Source organism: Amblyomma mixtum, chromosome 3, assembly GCF_055824585.1.
Source record: "Amblyomma mixtum isolate Tamu chromosome 3, ASM5582458v1, whole genome shotgun sequence".
Classification (NCBI taxonomy): Eukaryota; Metazoa; Arthropoda; class Arachnida; order Ixodida; family Ixodidae; genus Amblyomma; species Amblyomma mixtum.
In genome coordinates this window covers 316586905-316608203 of record NC_143014.1, presented here as the reverse complement: position 1 = coordinate 316608203, position 21299 = coordinate 316586905, and the positions used below count along the sequence as shown (strand labels likewise).

At 49.5% G+C, this 21299-nt stretch overlaps 1 protein-coding gene across 1 annotated transcript in view; it reads left to right on the top strand.

Annotated features, from left to right (window-relative positions):
• Window positions 1-15740, top strand: part of LOC149355706 (uncharacterized) — a 32689-nt gene extending 16949 nt beyond the window's left edge. The window contains exons 6-10 of the mRNA XM_089576167.1: window positions 800-956; window positions 2581-2748; window positions 4758-4877; window positions 15175-15435; window positions 15561-15740. Of these exons, the coding sequence (XP_089432293.1) occupies window positions 800-956; window positions 2581-2748; window positions 4758-4877; window positions 15175-15435; window positions 15561-15740 (886 nt within the window). The remainder of the gene's footprint in view (window positions 1-799; window positions 957-2580; window positions 2749-4757; window positions 4878-15174; window positions 15436-15560) is intronic.
• The last annotated feature ends 5559 nt before the right edge of the window (window positions 15741-21299 follow it).

The following is a 21299-nucleotide window of genomic DNA, read 5'->3' as shown; positions in this document are numbered from 1 at the left end:
ACGCAACTCTATGGCATTAGAAGCCTGTTTTTTCGAATGCCCCAAGGTTGGCATCGGCTAATTCAGACAGCCTCCCGATGTGACGCCGTGGCAAAGCATGACCTGCTCGAAAAGAAGTCGTACAAATATTATTCTTTATAGACCTGAACTGTAATATTGCATTGTTTATCGCATCCCTCTGACATGCGCAAACAGGCGTGTTTGCAATCTGCACGCCCCCATCGACAGGCTTACAGAACCCATAAGCCTAGTCCCTTTTTCGGAGCTTCCATTTAGAACGGAAGTTGCCTTGTTACTGATCTTTTCTTTTCTTGACTCATGAAGCAGCTTGTTGATCCGCATTGGTGCGTGCCTCTGTCGTTTCTGTCTGCGTGGTATCTCCACTTCCAGCACGCAGAAACTCTAGATTTGTTGTGCTGTTTGTCGTTTGTGTGGAGACGTCTCCTGTATTGCAAACCCAAGTGCAAAGAAGCTACAGCGCTACCACGTTACACAGTGACTTCGCAGGGACCTTTAAACCATCATGTGTGCGTGAACTAAAGGATTCGATGGAACTCCAAAAAATCGCCGTTGTCGCATTGTTTTCCTCCTTAATATTTCTTTTCTAAAAGCTAGGCACTGATCTTTTGCTTTCATGCGAGTTGCTTTTCTCTAATTCTATAATTTCAGTTTCGGATAATTCGGACATTTTCTTCACTCGCTTTCGAATGAAGTCCGAATAAACAAGGTTTTGGTGTACTAGGCTGGCAATGGTGCTGGAGTGACTCTGTGGTTTTTCCACCTTTCTCTCTGCACTCAGCACAACGGAGGCCAAGCTGTCTCCAGCAGAGCCGCAGCGGGACTCGCTCACCCTTCAGCTGACATCCGCCACAGAGCAGGTGGCAACACTGCAGTGGTCGCTGGCCCAAGCCACTGGGGCGTTGGCAGGGCTTCGCTGCGAGCGTGCGGCCCTCATGGTGCGTTCTCCTGTTACTTTCTTCACTGCAGCTGCTCTTGGATATTGCAGGATGGAATCGCCAAGGGTGGGCGCTCCTGAGGGGGGGGGAGGGGGGGTCCAGTGGGGGGAGGTGTGATAGAAATGTGTCAACCATTGGCACCAGTCTCCGCTGTGGAATCTGGGAAGACTTTTTCCAGAGAAGATACTGTGGGGCGTGCTGGAGAATAATCATAAGTATTGTGCAGCTGCTGCTTGATTGACTCAGCTGCTAGTGTGCTAGTGGTTACAATGGATTAGTGGGGACAATCTGGATGAAATTTCCTATGCCATTTCTGAGCTGGCTGCTTGAAAAACCCTAGAACTTGGGTCCTGCAATCGGCAGGGTTATAATTTTGCCCTTACTGCATATCTTGGCATTGGGAAAATGCAATTGCATGCATTTTGTCAAGTTTCCTGCAGAGGAATGTTTTTAAAGGTCACAACAATTGCTTGCATGACACATTACAGAAGTGCACAGACACATGCTTTGTTCGAAATTGAATGGCATGTTTTGAATGTGCATGTAAAAATATTCTCCCTTAAGGTTTATAGTTTTGACTTCATTAAGACTATTTTATGACCCTCTTCCCCTGCTAAGTGCAGAAATGGCTTGCAAAATGAGACTGGTTAAAACGAACTGCCCTGAGAGCTAGCTTTTTGTCAGTGTCCATTAAAACTTTTTCTTTCGTCAAGAGGCAATAATGTGATAGCCCATTGAAAAGATATCGGGAAGTTCGCTTTAACAAATGAGGGGGCGGGAAGCAAGGGAGATTGCAGCACGCGCCTCACCTCCAACATTTTTTACTGTGCCTTCTGGCCTAGTTTTTGTCACCATTGCATTGTTCGATTTGCATTTATGGACTTCGTGCTACGCAGGAGCTTGCGCTTTGGTTTTGCCGTCGCTGTATGGCTGTGATGGCACGGGGCAGAGGTCGCTGCAAGTGTAGCTAGGTTCACTAACACCGTCGACTGCTTTTGCAGCGTAAAGCTATACTAACCGGGCCAGACTCGAGCTTCGCATGAGTGTGCGCCGCACGTTATGCGCATGCGCGAGAGCCGCGTGACTTCCCGAGAGGCGCAGGTGCGTCGGCTCGTCGTCACAGCCGGTGCGCGGACCTCTCCGACGCCTGACTTTTAGCTGGAGCCGTTTTTAAGACAGTTGCGCTACTGCGCATGTGCACGGAGGGTGCGCCGTGTATACATAATGCGCTTGGCGGAAAAACGATGTTCGCGCTCGGCATGGAAGCTAAGGAGAGTTGAGCCGCTGCCAGACGGCGCAGAAGACTGGAAAATTGAAATTCTTCCGATCCCGAGGTTGTCCAAGAATAACCGTCGCTTTACGCTCCGTATATCCGGGCATAGCAGAGCAAAGCCAATTCCAATTTTTTACTTGAGTTGTATTAGACTTTAGTTATTTGGCCTGTATTAAATTTATAGTTGCTCATTTCATCAGTCGTTCATGGTTGATCATAGTGTTCATTGATCACTGCAGCTTAACTTCACTTAGTTTTGGTTTCTCCACTTGTCTCATTTCGAAAATAACTACTTCTCTTATTGTACTGTGTCCTTGGGCTCCCAACCTTTTCCTTGCCTTTCAGGCACAGGCAGAACAGGAGTCCCCGGAGGACCAAGAGGCGACACTGGCCGCGGAAAAGGGGCGGCTCGAATTGCTTCTTGCAGACCTGCGTGCAAAGGTGGCAGAACAGCAGGAGGAGCTGAATGCCTCTGAGCAGGACCGCCGCGCCCTGCACAACAGCCTGCAGGAACTTAAGGTGAGCGGTATTTCTATAACTTTGCCATCTTGCTTTAGATATTAATCCTATTTATTTCTGGCAAATTTTTATCCAGAACTTGTATGCTTGCGTCTCCGCCTTGATTTTGAGCTACCAATTTTCCTTTCGCTACCTGCTAACGCGTCTCAAATTTATTCGAATTACCCTTATCTCTAAGCTACTACCGCGGGAAGAATGACTATGACTATACTGTCAACATCTGGGTGCATACTGCCGCATTCTAGTGAGGTGTGTTTCATTGTATCTGCTGCTTTACCACACACTGCACATGTCATCTTCACGGTTAAATTTCTTTGCGCACCATGTCCAGCCCTTTGCTGGTTTCCCGTTGCTGTTTACTCCCGTGCTGTTAAGAGCTGAGGCTGTGTGCACATCTCTCCGTTTACAAGGGCCCAATAGCACACCCAGTTCTGACCGAGGGTTGTTGTACGCATACATGTTCTTCGTTGCAAACAATAAGCCTTGTAAACTGTGTTCTATCTATCCTCTAAAAAGAAAATTGTTGGAGAAAGTCTAAGAAGGAACAGCTTGCCAGGCCAGTGACCTGGCAAATTTCATTTCACCTCAACTGCAGCTTACAACTTTTAGATGATACGTCAATATCAGCATCCGTTCCGCGCCAAAAAAAAGCTTATTTCCCGTAGTGCGCAGCGCTTTTTCCGAACTGTGCAGCGCTTTTCCCGAACTGCGCAACGGTGGAATGCAGGGCATACCACAAGCGCTATTTGTTGCACAGTATGAGTATCGGAAAATGTCCTGATCCTGTCCTTGTCCTGTCCTTGTCCACTCTTGCTACTCACCTGGGCAAAAAATCTTTCAGACCAGCACAAGCTGCGACATGTCCCACTGGTTGCAGTGGCTATTCGCTTCAGTCACGTTTGTCATAGCGAGCCCCTCTTTCCTCTTTCCTTGTCTGCTGAATAGCTAAGGAGGACCTTGATTCTGGCAGTCTTGATGCTATAGGCAGCATAAGAAGGCTCTTGCTCAGCTTCCACCCTCACTGCTCAACCACGTTTCTAAGTGACACTCACGGTAATACAGGACATGCTGCGTCTGCCGCTACGGATGACGGTAGCGCAGGAAACCAAAGTGATGTTCAACAGTCTAGCAACGGAACAGCAGTTCGCAATTGGTAGCGAGGTGCTGGAAGTAGTAAGGGAATGGGGCGGAGCGCGTATCGCAGGCTCTCTCGGATCATGAATTGCAGTTTGTCAATATTCCTGAAGAGAAGAGCATACAACAGCTGTATCTTACGGGTACTCACCTATGGGGCAGAAACGTGGAGGCTAACAAACAGGGTTTAGCTTCAGTTAAGGACCATTCAGCCAGGTATGGAAAGAAAATGATAGCTGTAACGTTAAGAGATCGGAAGCTGGCGGAGTGTGTTAGGGAACAAACGTGGGTTAAGAACATCCTAGTTGAAATCAAGAGGAAGAAATGGGCTTGGGCAGGGCATGTAATGTGAAGGCAAGATAACCGTTAGGCCTTAAGGGTAATGGAGTGGATTCCATGTGAAGTCAAACGTAGCAGGGGGCGGCAGACAGTTAGGTGGGCGGATGAGATTAAGAAGTTGGCGTGGATACGGTGGCCGCAACTGGCAAAGGACAGCATTAATTGGAGAGACATGGGAGAGGCCTTTGCCCTGCAGTGGTCATAGTCAGGCTGGTGATGATCAGCATTTTCGCGATCGATACTTCGGACTCGAGCCAAAATAAAGTCCCTGTGAGGTGTGTCATGGTTCCTGAGTGAGGTCTGAAATATCGCGCAAGGTCAAGATTATGATTGTGATTTCAACAGGTCAAGGAAAACGGAAACATGGCCAGGCATGATGCGTATGCTACTGTACATCGCTTGTTTCTTCTAGGGATGGTGAAACTTGAATGCAATGCCTTTATGGTCTGCTGTGAAGGTGCTATGCTGTTGCTTCATTTGCTGCAAGTGAGCACGGACCGGTGTATATTCGGTCTCCTCTGCACGCGGTGTCGCAGGGCAATATCCGCGTGTTCTGCAGCCTGCGTCTCCTCCTGCCCTCCGAGAAAGCTCCGCAGCGACCTTTCCTGATGCTGCCAGATGAGCGGATCGTCGAGGTGCTCCGCACGGACCCGGAAGTGAGCGGGACCCTGTGGCCATAGGGCTTTCGTAACCGTGCCAGTGGTGTGGTTGTGCCACACTTCCTGGATTAAATTTACAGAATTTAACTATTGTTGTGCTACTTGTGAGCGTGAAGGCCAACTGAAAACTGCATGGCAGTGCAAGTGGGTGGCAAGGCACACTGGACTGCTTGTTTCCCATGGTGGACTGCATGTTCTGTCGGCATGCTGTAGAACTCCGAAACATCAGAGAGATAGCCGTGTTGGCATTCTGTTTGCATCACCCGACAGGCATAAGCAATATATTGTCACGTTGTAGTGACGGCAGTCCAGCGGTCATGAAAACACCAACAAGACTTGGAAACGAAGCTCTTTATTTGGGCTGACTTGCGCCCGGAAAAGAACTGAATCACTCGGCGGCGGGGTAAGCAACAAACGTGCTCGTCGGTCGTCGAACTACGAATGCCCGCCGCTCGCGGCATCGCTCAATTTAAAACCGGCAAAGAAACTTCCAGATAGCAGGACAAGATCATCTACAGTAATCTGGAAAAAGCTAGATGCAGCCTTTCATGGCTGCGATCAATCGAGATTAGACTGGTCGCTTCTCGCGTCACGAACAAAAATGATAACAGCCCTTCCCTGCAGCCTTGAGCGTGAACGAATAAACACTACAGTGATACGTGGGATTACCCCCTTCCAAAGAAGCATCGTCTCGATGCTTTAAAATGAAAATAAACACGGAAAATGAAACTTCGAGTTCTTTAGCGTTCATAATATGGCTTCAGGCGTACGACATGTACGACTTCCGGGCGTGGGCGGCGTCGCTGAGATGCTGTAGTGGCGTCGGGGATGACTTCATAGTCGAGGTCACCGATGCGACGGAGAACCCTGTACGGGCCAAAGTAGCGTCGCAGCAACTTTTCGCTCAATCGACGGCGGCGAACTGGCGTCCATATCCAAACCCGATCACCTGGCTTGTAATGCGTGTTTCGTCGGCGCAGATTGTAGCGTCGGGCGTCGGTGTGCTGCTGGTCTTGAATGCGAAGCCGCGCAAGTCTTCGGGCTTCCTCGGCGCGATGAAGGTAGGCGGCGACGTCGAGGTTGTCTTCGTCGGAAACGTGCGGGAGCATTGCGTCGAGTATTGTCGTGGGCTTCCTGCCGTATACCAGCTGGAATGGGGTAAACCTGGTTGTCTCCTGGACGGCAGTATTATAAGCGAAGATCACGTAGGGCAGAATGGAGTCCCACGTCTTGTGTTCGGCGTCGATGTACATGGAGAGCATGTCTGCGATGGTCTTGTTGAGACGCTCTGTGAGTCCGTTGGTTTGTGGATGATAGGCAGTGGTCCTCTGATGGCTTGTCTGGCTGTAGTTTAAAATGGCTTGCGTCAGCTCCGCTGTAAACGCCGTTCATCTGTCTGTGATGAGCACTTCCGGGGCGCCGTGTCGCAGGAGAATTTGTTCGACAAAAAATTTTGCGACTTATGTTGCGGTACCACTAGGCAACGCTTTTTCTTAGGCGTAGCGGGTCATGTAGTCGCTGGCCACGATGATCCACTTGTTTCCTGATGAAGAGGTCGGAAAGGGGCCGAGGGGGTCCATCCCTATTTGCTGAAAGGGCTTAGTTGGCGGTGGTATGGGGTTCAGGAGTCCGGCTGGTCTAGTCGGAGGCGTTTTGCGTCGCTGACACTCACGGCACGTTTTCACGTAATGGGAAACGTCGGTAGCTAGCCGTGGCCAATAGTACTTCTCCTGGATGCGGTGCAACGTGTGAGCAATCCCGAGATGTCCTGCAGTCGGCTCATCATGACATGCCTGCATAATTTCTTGCCTGAGATTTTTGGGCACGACAAGAAGATGCACTGTCCTGTTCGGCGCGAAGTTCTTCTTCAGGAGGACATTATTGTGAAGGACGAAGGACGACAGTTGCCGCTTGAACTCTCGGGGAGGCGATGCGGTCTTGCCTTTCAGATAATCAACTAGGCTTTGCAAGCCAGGATCTGAGTGCTGCTGCTGCGCGAAACTGCTGGCGCTTACCTGTCCTAAGAAAGCGTCCTCGTCTTCCTCTTCGGGTGCTGCGTCGACAGGAGCTCGTGACAAGCAGTCTGCATCGGAATGCTTGCGGCCAGATTTGTAGACTACAGTTATGTCGAATTCTTGAAGACGCAGGCTCCAACGAGCAAGGCGGCCGGAGGGAACTTTCAAATTGGCCAGCCAGCACAGAGCATGGTGATCGCTTACAACCTTGAATGGTCGTCCGTATAGGTAGGGGCGAAATTTGGACGTGGCCCAAATAATGGCGAGACATTCTTTCTCTGTCGTAGAATAGTTGGCTTCGGCTCTCGACAGTCAACGGCTAGCGTACGCGATAACTTTCTCCTGTCTGCCATTTTTCGGAACGAGGACCGCTCCTAAGCCCACCCCGCTTGCATCGGTATGAACTTCGGTTTCGGCGTTTTCATCAAAGTGCCCGAGCACAGGAGGGGACTGTAAGCGGCGCTTCAGCTCGTTGAAAGCTTCCTCTTGTGGCGTTTCCCATTTAAAAGGCACGTCATCCTTGGTAAGTTGAGTCAAAGGTTCAGCGATGCGCGAAAAGTTTTTGACGAATCGTCGGTAATAAGCGTACAATCCAAGGAATCTGCGTACAGCCTTCTTGTCATTAGGCTGTGGAAACTCTGCGATCGCAGCCGTCTTCTGGGGGTCTGGGCGAACTCCATCCTTGCTTACGACGTGACCAAGGAACAGCAGCTCCTCGTCGGCGAAGTGGCACTTCTCTGGTTTCAGTGTCAGGGCTGAAGACTTGATCGTTTCCAGCACTATCCGAAGCCTTCTGAGGTGGTCTTCATAGCTTGAGGAGAAGACAACAACGTCATCTAAGTAGACTAGGCAAATCTGCCACTTCAAGCCTGTGAGCACCGTATCCATTACTCGCTGGAACGTCGCTGGGGCAGAGCAGAGGCCGAATGGCATCACCTTGAACTCGAAGAGTCCGTCTGGCGTGATGAACGCAGTCTTCTCGCGATCTCTTTCGTCGACTTCAATTTGCCAGTTGCCGCTCTTCAGGTCCATCGATGAGAAGTACTTAGCGTTGCACAGCCGGTCCAGTGTATCGTCGATGCGGGGGAGGGGGTAGACATCCTTCTGCGTAATGTTGTTCAGGCGGCGGTAATCGACGCAAAAGCGAAGGGTTCCGTCTTTCTTTTTCACTAGGACGACCGGTGCTGCCCAGGGGCTCCTCGATGGCTGTATGACGTCGTCACGAAGCATTTCCTCAACTTGTTTGCGGATAGCTTGGCGTTCTAGCGGCGATACGCGGTAGGAGCTCTGTCGGAGTGGTCGTGCGTGTTCGTCTGTGACAATGCGGTGCTTGGCAAGCCGGGTTCGTCGCACATTCGATGCTGATGAGAAGCAATCGGTGTACCTTTGAAGAAGACTGCGTATTTGGTCTTGTCTGCTCCGGGGTAATGCCGGGTTGATGTCGAACGTGGGTTGATGGCCTTGGTCAGATGGTTCTGCGGGTTGGTCGGGTAGGGCAAATACGTCTCTGATGTCTGCCAGCTCGTCGAGGAAAGCGATCGTCGTACCTTTGTTTAGATGCCGGTATTCTTCCGTGAAGTTGGTTAGCAACACCTGGGCTTGGCCATTTCGGATTTCGGCCACTCCCCTCGGGACGCCCAATCCTCGATCCAGGAGTAACTGGGTGTTCCCCTCGATAACGCCTTCGGCATTTTCGATGTCTCCAGTACCTATGCCGACGAGAACACTTGATCGGGGCGGCACGCTCAATGCTTCATCGAGGACGTTTAACCCATTAGGGACCAAGAAAAATCTAGCAGAGGGATTTTCTTCATTCTTAGCACATGATACTCTCATGTAAAGAAAAAGAGATTGCTGAAATTTCGTCACGATTGCTTTATTCCTTCCAGAGGTTACACAGGTGTACTTTTTATAGTACACTGGGTCTTCCCCATAGCACATGTGGCTACCGCACTGCATTCCTATTGGTGGCGTGAATTTTGTTATTATGTCTGCGATTTCTACGCAGGGTGATATAACACTTCTTGCAGGCCCTCATGAATATTTTCTGGCTATACTGGCACCGCAGTTATCCTACTTTGCACGGAAAGCTTTCTCCTTTTCAAAGAAGCATCAGATACGATTGAGCCAGAGTGTCTGCGAACCGCTGGTTACTGCATGTCAAGGTGTAGATAATAATGAGTACCGTTCTTACCAAAGCAAAAATAGTCAGCAGGGTCGTCTCTAGCAATTTGTTAGATTGTTCAGGCTTTAACAATTGCAAAGTTGATCTTTGGTGTCAACAACCACTATCACTTTTTGTCCCTGATGCTGATATACTGGCAGTAGATGGCTTGATGCGAAAGGTCAACACCTGCCATACCACTGTTGTAAAAGGAAAGTAGTTTTGGCTTTAAAAAAATCTGTTTTTCTTGTGCTATAGGCAACCACCACTCTACAAAACACGTAGGCTCACTGCTGTTATAGTTGCAAGCCATAGTTACTATACTGTTGATCGTAGACTTCAATAAAGGCATGTAACCTATACTACTGAAGCAAGAATCGATGTTTCATGGCTGCTTCTATTTCATCGCTTTCTTTGGCCCGAGTGGACACTTTCCTAAACCTGTTTTGGCGAACGGTTCCTCTAGCCCTAAATTCCTCCCAGTGGAGCGTTACAAGAATGTCTTGAGAGGTAAAAAAATTTAAAAAAAAGATGAAATGGTCACTAAGGGTTTAAATCACCTCAGGTGACGACAGGACAACACGCGCTTCCAAAAGTTTCATTTCTGAACTCAAGTACTTTGCGCAGACGGTGTGAATGGCATAACAGTAACTGTCTGCTCGGCAGAACCTTCAGTTCTTATAACCAAACTTTATTACAACCAATTAAAATCATACCATCATCAAACTCAAGACCGCTAGCTGCAAGTACAGCAGCCTCCGAGGCCTTGCTGAGCAGACAAAATGATTTTTTCCGAAAAATTGGAAGTAACTATAAGATCTATGAACTGGAATAAATAGGCGCCGTTCTGCACACAGGAAGACCCAGTGTACTATAGAAAGTACAGCAGTATATAAATCATCACAGAGCAAAAAATGCCAAAGGTGCGGGACATTCAAAGCATCCGTTGTTTACTTTCGTCTTTCGTGCTGCTCTATACTTGAAACTAGCGTAATATGTACATGAATGCGGCCGTGAGAAAATTATAAGCAAGCAACTACCGGTGCACTTCGTGGGAAACAAACATCCTGAAGTTTCACCACGGAAAGCTAACATACTGAGCAGAGGAAGTGCGCCAAATTAGTTAAGGGTGGTTGGCCAATCCCCTGTTGACAAAAGCATGCCCTACTTGAAAAGAAAATTGCAGTCTTTGGTGGTGAAATTATAAAAAAATTAAGTGTACTTTTAAAAGTACGCTGGGCGCTAATGGGTTAAGGCAACGTGATGAGTCGCGCCCGTCGCAACAGGTATGGCTTTTTCCGTGGAAAGCTTGATCGACTTAGATCGAAGGTCTATGATCGCCCGATGTTCGTTCAGGAAGTACATTCCCAAAATCACGTCTCTCGAGCATTGCTGTAGGATCAGGAAGGTTGTCGCATAGGTTCTCCCATTTACAGTAACTCTCGCGATGCAGCGTCCTTACGGCGTAATCAGGTTGCCACCTGCGGTGCGGATCAGCGGGCCATCCCAGGTTGTTGTTACCTTCCTGAGTCGGACAGCGAGTGGGCCACTCATGACAGAGTAGTCAGCTCCCGTGTCCACCAAGGCAGTAACCGCGTGACCGTCGACCGTAACTTCAAGGTCACTTGTTCGCGTTCTCGTATTGTACGTTGTCTTCGGTGTCCGATCTCGGCTTCGTCGAGTAGTGAGGCTGCGGTGGGCGTACTGCGACGTTACTTCACTGGGCAGCGGTAAAAGCTTCAAGTCTGGCCGCGTCGTCGTCATCGTCGGTGTCGTCGTCGTCGGTGTCGTCGTCGTAGTTGAGGCATGGTCTTGAGTACTCGTCGATGGAGGATCTTTGTCATTGCGCCTAGAAGCGACCTCACCTCCAGAGGCTGCTTTATTTAGTTTAACCTTCGGGGGCTGGGGGAGCGTCCACGCACGGCGTAACCTCGGCTAGGAGATACAAAGCGCGGGGACGATGGCGACGGGGAACGTGTAAGGCGGCTCGGCGATGAGTATTCTTCCCGACGTAAAAACTCCTCGATTTCGGCTGGTCGCTGGCCGGGTCGGGGTCGTGGAGCATCGTAAGAGAACCCTCGGATGCCCAGTCTTCTGTATGGGCAGTGCCGGAGGACGTGACCGGCTTCGCCACAGTGGAAGGATAGTGGGCGGCGCTGGTCGGGAGTTCTCCACTCGTCGCATTTCCTCGGCTGCGCGCGTCGCTCGTAGGACGGGCGGGCTGGGTGAGTGGGCGGCGGTCCAACGCAGCTGGCTGAGGGCGATAGAGGCTTGGGTCCCGTCGTCGAGGTGCAGGACTGCGCACAGCTGCGGCGTAAGTCATGGCTGGGGGCTGCAGAGGCTGCGTTGGTGTCGGCGTCACACCCAAGGCCTGTTGAACCTCGTCCCGGATGACGTCAGTGAGCGATGAAAGTTGCGGCTGCGTTCCCGTTGGCAGCAATCGTCGGAGCTCCTCTCGCACAACTTCACGTATAACCTCCCGCAGGTTATCGTTGTTAGCGGTATCCATGCAGCTTGCTGACAAAAAGCGCTGCTGGCGGTGATACTGACGGGCTCGGGCGTCAAGAGTTTTCTCCATTGTGGATGCCTCTTCTACGAATTCCGCGACGGTTTTCGGTGGGTTGCGAACGAGGCCGGAAAATAGTTGCTCTTTAACTCCTCGCATAAGCAACTTCACCTTCTCTTCTTCCTTCATGCTCGCGTCGGCACGCCGGAAGAGACGCTCCATTTCCTCAGTGTACACAGCAACGGTCTCGTTTGGATGTTGTATGCGAGACTGTAGCAGCTGCTGGGCTCTCTCCTTTCGCACGACGTTCGTGAAGGTCTTTAGAAGCTGCTCCTTGAAGGTTTCCCAGTTCGTGAGGTTAGCTTCCTCATTCTCAAAACAGACTTTTGCTGGTCCCTCCAAGGCGAAGAAGACGTACCTAAGTTTCGTGGCATCGTCCCAGTTGTTGAAGATAGCCACACGGTCGAACTGCTCCAGCCATTCCTCGGGGTCGGCGCCAGGCGAAGCGTCGAAGGCCGGTGGCACCCGGGGCTGGTGAAGAATGATTGGAGTCGTCGTCTGGGGCAAGCTCATGGTAGATGTTGCGGCTGGCTTCCGCTTCCGGGTAGGGTCCGGCAGAGTCCCGAACTCTGGTGCGTCCCCTTGCAGGCGTCGGCTAGCGCGGTGGACTGGACTCAGGTCCTGCGGTTGATGACTCAGAGGGCTGACGTCACGGCTTGTAGGGGGTGTCCGGTACATGGAAGGCTGCCCAGCACCTCCACCAGATGTCACGTTGTAGTGACGGCAGTCCGGCGGTCATGAAAACACCAACAAGACTTGGAAACGAAGCTCTTTATTTGGGCTGACTTGCGCCCGGAAAAGAACTGAATCACTCGGCGGCGGGGTAAGCAACAAACGTGCTCGTCGGTCGTCGAACTACGAATACCCGCCGCTCGCGGCATCGCTCAATTTAAAACCGGCAAAGAAACTTCCAGATAGCAGGACAAGATCATCTACAGTAATCTGGAAAAAGCTAGATGCAGCCTTTCATGGCTGCGATCAATCGAGATTAGACTGGTCGCTTCTCGCGTCACGAACAAAAATGATAACAGCCCTTTCCTGCAGCCTTGAGCGTGAACGAATAAACACTACAGTGATACGTGGCAATATTGTACTTTGAAATTTGAAAGGGATTATTAGTGTTTTGTCTCCAAGGCTCGCTGAATTCTCTCTTTCATAAAGCCAAGCGTTGAACGCCTCATTTCGCGTGCTACCAATATGCGTTGTATCAATTAAAAACTGCTGAAATTGTTCACACAGAGCCCAATCACCCGTTTCTAATCAGTTTGTTTACAATTCCACCCCAAAATACGGGAGGTACAGCCAACCACAAGTTTAATCTGCCTGCGTCTCATGATATACACAGTACGAGGGGGTACCCAAAAGAAACCGGACTAAATTTTTTGGTCGGCAAAACTTCTGTGGTACCGCGTTTTGCCACTAGGAGCGCATAGAACGAACATTCCAGAGTCAGTAAGCCGAGTGCCATCGTTGAAGGAGGTAAGACTAGTTTATGCAGAGTTTTAGAGTGACGACTGTTTTGTGTGAACGTCGTTTTTGCAATGGCTGATTTTCGTGAACAGCGTGCGCCGGTGATATTTTGATTTTTGCCCGGAAAAAGTTGAATGGAAACTCTTGAAATATTAAGAAAGACGTACAAGGACGATGCTATGGGGACAACTCAAGTGTTCCTGAATCGAATCCTGAATCAAAGCAACAATCATGCCAATGGAAAACTTCAAATTCACCTCGCCTCAAGAAAGCTCGTCAGGTGAAACCAAACCTCAAAACAATGCTGATTTGTTTTTTCGACGACGTGAGAGAAGTCGCCCATCGAGAATTTGTTTCGCAGGGTCAGACAGTTAGGCAGGCTTTCTACTTGGATGTTTTGAAAAGATTGGGCAACAGTGTGCGGTGGAAGTGGCCAGATTTGTGACGGTCGAGTGACTGGTTTTCCCATCATGGCAATGCCCCTGCTCACACAGTTCTGTCTCTACGACAATTTTGGACCAAAAATGGCATGACCCCTATTCCTCACCCCTCATACTATCCCGACCTTGCCCCGTTCTACTTTCTTTGTTTCCTAGAATGAGAAAATAGGTTAATGGAAAGCGTTTCGCTGATGTTACTGAGGTGAAGAAAAAAACGACGGAGACACTGTCAAGCATCACAAAAGATGAATTTAAACAATATTTTGAAAAATGTAATGAAAGATTCGACAAGCGTATCATTGCGAGTGGGGAATACTTTGAAGTAGATTGAAGGTCTGTGCTTAAAATGTGAACAAATAAGTTCAAACAAAAATAAGTCCGGTTTCTTTTGGGTACCCCCTCGTATAACGCTTGAAGTATTTAATGGGGAACTACCCTGGAATTCACTGCCAGTACACATGAAGTCAGCCCTTAATTTTAAGGCAGCACCAAAGATGTATTTTTGAGGAGTGCCTGCAATACTTAGCTGATAGGTGGGTTTATCTTAGAATATATTGCAACAAGCAATGAACTAATGTCTTTTTCAAGTTGTTATTTAACAAGATGTAATTTACGGTTACGTTTGCGCAGGCCGACACAGATCCCGGAGCTTAGTATTTTGTAAATTTTGTAATTACCCGATTTCAAGAAGCGAATGTGCTACAGTGATATTTTTGTTCGGTTATTCTGTTCACGTGCATGACATGACATGGTCTATTTCGGCTGCATAATTTGTTTGCTGATCTGCTGCTGCTTGAATTTGAAAGTTTTTCGTTTGGACCCGTGATTAGCCAATGACTGCGCGTCCAATAACTGCTTTTCTAGTTTGCATAACATGCTGTCATAATTGCAAAAGAAGGGAAATGTGCTTCAACAAAAAAGCACAGTAGATGTTCATTAAAATTCGTTTCACTCATTTCAAACAAAGGCTCCGGTGTGGCAAACAATGTGAGGATATTTCCTAGCGCTGGAGAGATTGGATGCTGGGCCGCTAAGCTGTGCTGCTCTCTGCATGACACCAACCAGCCCAAAGTGCCATGTTAGTAAATTTTATTTCCTATTGTGTAAAAGAGCAATGAAGAAATTCTTTTACGGTGAATGCAAACCACGGCGCCTTCTCAGAAGGTCTGTGCAGCGCTGTAAGTGAACAAAAAATTGTGGAACACTACATTACAGGAAAGCTCACGCTCGTGAAAGATAGATTTCAGCCTTTTGTGCGAGGCTGTGGGGCAGCTACCTTGTGGGGATTGGAAAGCACTTAGGCACTTTTGTGCCTAGCGGCGCCAGGCACACAATTCTGGTACGGTCATATATATTGCGTGCATGCCTAAATAGGTTTTCCCTTTGCTAATGGTTTTACCTCTCGATATTTCCAACTGCCCAGCCTTGCTCTACATACAAAATCTAACCTTGACTGCCCAGTGCAATGGCACCTCTACAGCCAAGCGAAATTCTCTCTGGGCTCAACATTGTGCATTCGGTACATTGCACATTGGTCACTGCAGATTTGTTTTCCGCATCGAGGTGTGATCTGTCGTCCATGGCTGGTCAGCCCTGCACAGTGGGGGCAAGTGTGGGTGTTTCTGCCTCGTCCGTACAGGTGCAACGGGAGACCGTCCTGACATTCAGCTTTGACCGAGTGTTCCCGGGCGTGGCCAGTCTGGCAGAGGTGTACGCCCAAGTCTCCCACCTGGTGCAGAGTTCACTGGACGGCTATAACGTGCGCATCGTTGCCTACGGCCAGACGGGCGCCGGCCAGACCCACACCATGGAGGGGGACGAGGATGGCGAGCTGAGGGGCGTCATCCCCCGGGCCCTCCACCAGGTCTTCGAGACATCCCAGAAGCACCCCCAGTGGACGGTCAGTGTGCGCAGAAAGGGAGGGGGGAACGTGGACGCTCTTGCGCACTGTTCTTTAAGCCTGCCATTGACTGCACCCCTTTTTGATTCCGAGGTGATGATTGATGTGGCTTGCCTCCGTTGCAGTACACCATGGTGGCCAGCTTTGTGGAGGTGTACAACGAGACCCTGCGCGACCTCCTGGTGCCTCCCTCCCAAGCAGACAAGGCCCCGCCGCTGCAGCTGAAGATGAGCAGCAAGGACGCGCCCGTCACGGTGGCCAGCCTGGCTGAGGTGCCAGCCCAGTCAGCCCAACAGGTATCTTAATAAGTACCTTAACAGCGTGTAGGGAAAACTTCATTGGCTGCTCTAGTGACGGTGATGTTTCACACTGTATCTCACCATTTGCGTGTGCATACTCATCGTATAGTGTAGTGCTCTACAATGAGTCTGGAGCTTTTGCTGGCTTCTACCGGACAATTCATTTTTCCCGGCCGCCATTGCCCGTAGAAATGGACTGTGTATCCACCTGGTACAGTGCATGTTAGGTGGTGAGGGGCATACATCGCAGCATGCTAGAACAGAATTAATTCGTGGCATGACCCATGGCTATGTCCCTTATAAGGGTGTCATTGCAAATGTGGGGTGGGCTGGAGACACAACTAAAGCACTACTCTGGCACGCATCGAAATCCCTTGTGAGCTCAAAACCACTGCAGCCGTCCAAGGCTCGCATGCAACTTTTCGTGTGATATGTCTAGTGCCCAGGCAAGCATGCAACTTTTCGTGTGATATATCTAGTGCCCAGTCCAGCGTGCAACTTTTCGTGTGATATTGTCACGTTGTAGTGACGGCAGTCCAGCGGTCAGGAAGACACCAACCAGTCTTGGAAACGAAGCACTTTAATTGGGCTGACTTGCGCCCGCAAAAGAACCGAATCACTCGGCGGCGGCGTAAGCAACAACGGTGCTCGCCAGTCGTCGAACTACGAATGCCCGCCACTCGCGGCATCGCTCAATTTAAAGCTACCAAGGAAACTTCGAGATAACAAGTCAAGATCATCTACAGTAATCTAGAAAAACGTAGATGCAGCTCTTCATGGCTATGAGCAATCGAGATTAGTCCGGTCGCTTCTCGCGTCACAAAAAAAAATTATAAAACCTCTTTCCTGCAGCCTTGAGCGCGAACGAACGGCCACTAAAATGATACGTGGCAGTATGTCTAGTGCCCAGGCCAGCATGCAACTTTTCGTGTGATATGTCTAGTGCCCAGGCCAGAATGCAACTTTTCGTGTGATATATCTAGTGCCCAGGCCAGCATGCAACTTTTCGTGTCATATATCTAGTGCGCAGGCCAGCTTGATAGCTTCTATGTGTGCCATCTCTGTAGGCCGTTGTGCTCAGGTGGTGAGGGCTGGCCAGTTTTATTTTCTTCTTTCCCATTCTACCCTTCGTGCCGCCACTGTAGGAACAGCGCGGCCGCGACTCCTTTTCTCTTGATAAACTTCGCAAGGATTGTCTTGAGCTTGGGGTGCACACCAGCCTTCAGGCTGTGAAACAATCTCCTCTCATATGTTTGCTGTTCTGAGAATTTCTTCTTCTGCCAGTTACAAACTCAGGGTTTATCCACGTCAATTTTCTTGCGGCTGCTCTGTTGCTGATTTTTGAACAGAGAATATGATCTTCAGTTTCTCTTTCGCTTCAGTGGCCGCTGCCGTGACACAATCATGATGCCTAAATAAGGCTGGCCAGCCCTGTAAAATGGCCTGCACAGAAAATGGCAGCCGACTTTGAAGGTGCAACAGCGCTCTTTCGGAGCGTTGCTCTATGCATAAGCCAGCATGGATGGAGTTGTCGAATAAACACATAATTGTGAATTTGGCTTTGCTTTTCTTGGGCCCCTCATCGGCTTCACACGTGTCCATGTGTCAGTGGGGGTAAACTATGCACAGGAGGCCACGCTTTGCCATAAAGTCATTTGCCCCTCGAAAAAAAAATTCTTTAATAACCTGCACCCCTCCACCAATTTTAAACTGATTTTTTTTTCTTCAAATTTTTGTGCAAATGGCTTGCGAGGAAACACGGTATTTCTTGTCTCGCCTGGTCAGAGAAATTGGTCGGGGACTTCACTGCATGCTTAGCACATCGTTTAGCTTGCTCTTTTCTCACAAAACAGTCTGGCAGCAGACGTAAAATACTGCTGTTTGCATGAGCCAGAAAATGAGGTGCAACATCACATGTCATAGCGTCCGCTCGTGCTATCAAGCAGTTGACTGAACGCTCAGGGGATGAAATCTGAACGGGTGCCAGTGAACCTGTTCTTTCCTAACGCTATGCTAAGAGATGTCGCGTGCATGGAAACGCAGCTTGCAAAGGGATAGTGGAACAGGCGGAGCTGTCCCACTGTTTTTTCCAGTTTGTGAACGATGTATCCTCAGTCACTGCGGACAAGAGAGACAGAGAAAAGGGTGACGGAAGTGAAATCCTTAAAACCCGCTTTGCGCAGTTGCACTCGCAGCAGATTGGTTGTGCTGTACATCTCGTGGCTTGGTATTGTTTTCATGCCTTAGGATGAAAATAGCTCCAGTGTGGCTGCAGTCCAGTGAAAGGTACACAAGAGTTCAGGGGGGTTACATCGCCTAGGGGACACTACGCTCGGAGAAGAAGGGACTATGACAGGGATGGACCAACCCCTGTTGGTGTCGATGGTGTCGCTTTTCACCACATGTCTCGTCACATTTTGCTGATTTTTCTGTTTTATATAGTACCAGCTTTGCTTGCAAAACTTCCCAATGGGCATTTGAACTCCCATGGACGTCGTGCGGGTATTCAGGATGTCTGCAGGACGTCCGAGGGGGGTTCATTGTCCATTGGATTTCTTAGTAGCTTGGTTTTCTGCGCCTACATTCGTTAACCTCTCTGGTCATTTAATTAATCCGCAAAAGTTTGTTGCCCCGCAGGGGCGTCTGATTCATGCAGACGTTGGCGAGTTGCGACACCACGGGTACCTGAGCATCTGTGGGATGATGGTACCTGGGGGATGATGGTGACCAGTGCGTCACCACGGATCCGAGCACCCGCGCTTAGCCGTGAGTGGCATCGCCGTGTCCAGGGAAAAGGGGATCCTGGTGCTTGAGCCTATGCCTATCGTTTGGACCTTTAAGGCCCCTCAGCGTAGGCAACACAACACTTTGGCCCCAGCTTCCTACAGGCAGCACCCCCGGCCTGACCCGACCGGGGGAAATCGGCAGTCGCCTTTTCCTATCCTCCCCTCCATCTTAAACTTTCCTATCTTCTTTTTACAACTCTCCTGTCTCCTCCTCCCTTTTTTGTTTTTCCTTTTTTCTTGGCGGCTAGGGTTAACCTTGTGCGGCCAACCACCCTGAGTTACGTCATATTTGGTTATAGTTGAGGTGTACAGATGGCGTGGGCGGGACTTGCTCGCAAGTTCCTGTCCCATTCCCTCGTTGGGCTCCATGGTGGGTGGCTGGCACCATGACTGAAAAACCTGAAATTTTTATGGCTCCCCACCCTTTCTAATCCTGATCGCTCTCTGAAAAGAGGGCAGAACGATGCAGGCGAGTTTTTCCAGAAAAGAAAGATAACTTTCCCGAAATTCCATGTTGTGCTCAGCAATGCAGAAGAAACACAAGCAACACTCATATCACCGTTCCTGGTAGCAAAGTGCTTGACAGATACCTTGGGCCTTGGGTATAAGGTATCAAAAATGGCCAGCGGTGACTTACTGCTCGAACTGCATGACACAGTCCAGATCTCTAAACTCCCAAACCTCGTGTCCATAGGGGATATTCCCGTCTTCGTTACTTCACATCGATCTCCAAACACTGTCCGAGGCGTCATACCTGAAATCGACTTTGTCCACCTCTCTGAAAAAGAAAAGCTTGAGGGCCTTACCGATCAAGGTGTCATAAATGATCAGCGAATAAAGATTAGGAAGGACAACAAAGAAATAGACAGGAAACACCTAATCCTCACCTTCAACACCAGCATACTGGCTGAAAGCCTTGAAGTCGGATACCTGAAAATAAATATGAGACCTTACATACCCAACTCACGCAGATGTTTCAATTGCCAGAGGTTTGGCCACGGCTCACAGAGTTGTCGCGGCGGCAAAACGTGCGCAGAATTCTCTTCGAAGGACCACCAATGTGAAGAATGTATTGCTACACCGCGGTGTGAAAACTGTGCAGGAGACAATGCTGCCTTCCAGGGCTTGTCCTTCTTGCAAGAAAGAAATATACATAATTACTCTCAAGACTACTGGAAACATTTCTTTGAAGGAAGCAAAAAGTCGATATGCTCAAACAAACAGGTTTTCCTTTAGTGCAAAAATACGCTTTGCCGATGTGGTGCGTGGGCGCGGCGCACCACACCAGACTTCGGCACCTGTCCAGGTCACCATCCGCGCCATCCGCGCCCTCGTGTGGAGTAGCTAGTGCTACTACGCCAACCCCAAAGGAGGGGACGCAGACCCCCGGGGCGGTGGGCCTCAAGACCTCTTACAACAGGTCAAGGTCAAACTCGAAAATCAACGTGCCTCCTCCACGGTCGTCCAGCGCCTCTGCCGAGGCGCTGGACACGACCCAGGGCAGCCCCGTGCCTTCCACGTTGTATGGTGGGCGGAGCTCCCTGGATCGGTCAAAAAAACAGGCCCCGAGTCATGGGGTCATAAACAACTTGATCTAGTTTTTCACCCTATAGAAACACAAAATTGAGATAGCTTTCATATAACAATCTTGAAAAAGGAAAAAAAAATTCAGCGTGGCGCATTGTTGACCTAAAGCGCGATGAGGCGAAAGTCATAAGAGCGGTGTTGCTCCTTGTGTCACTGATGTGTGGTTTAGATATTAAGCTAAGCGTCCTCCTTGCAACTCTGCCTGGGAGTCCACAGAACTGTACGCCTTCCTCATCGGCAAATTGCACTTCGTCAACGGCAAATTGGTTATTGAGGAAAGGAAATGTATGTCTCGCATATCTCGGTGGACACCTGAACCTCGCCGTAACGGCAAGGGAGGAAGATGGGAGTGAACGAAAACACTGTATTCACTAGACGCGCCTTTGTTCATTCCAAGCCATAGAGCTGGAACGGCGGAGTGGTTAGCGTGCTCGTGTCGCACTCCGGAGACCCTGGTTCGATTCCCCAACTCGACCGATTTCCTACTCGGTTTTATTTATCTGGTCTCACTAGAAAGGTTAATTAGCCTAATTGATTAATGAACTAATTAACTAAACTCAGCCCCACTTACGTGGAGCATCACTATACGCTTCCTTTAACTGGTTGCATGGTTACAAGCCAAAGCACAATTGGCCCCGTTTGAAATTCGTGCACTGTGACGTCACGACCATTACAAACAATTGAAAAATTTCAGCGTAGCTACGGTGGACGGCGGCCACCCGAGGTCTCACTTTGTCTGTCGTATTGTTGCTTTCGCAACAAAAAAAAATAAGGAATAGATGTCAAGAGCTAGAGGCTGGCTTTGTTGCGCTGTTCTTCAACTGCTGAATCCTGAAATCTGTCGTGCGGCTTATATCTGCCTCTCACTGTCGCACTTCCGGTTCTTGTTGTGCGAGATGAGAGCCTCATGCTTGTTGGTGTTCTTTCGTAAAACGATTGGGCTACGGCATACGTGGAGCATTCACAGCAATCTGCCTCGACTACTTCTGCTTTCATTCGGAGGGAGGCTGAAGGCTGGTGAAGGTGCGTTTTTACCAGTGAGTGCCCGGATGTGTCCTCAAGTGCACTCATGCACACGCGCGCACCACGGTTATTTTTGAGAAAGGGGGTTATGCTGCTAACGCAGTAAAAAGATAAATTGGTGGAGGTTTAACGTAATTAAGGAGAGAAGACATGATCCAGAAGGTGTTTG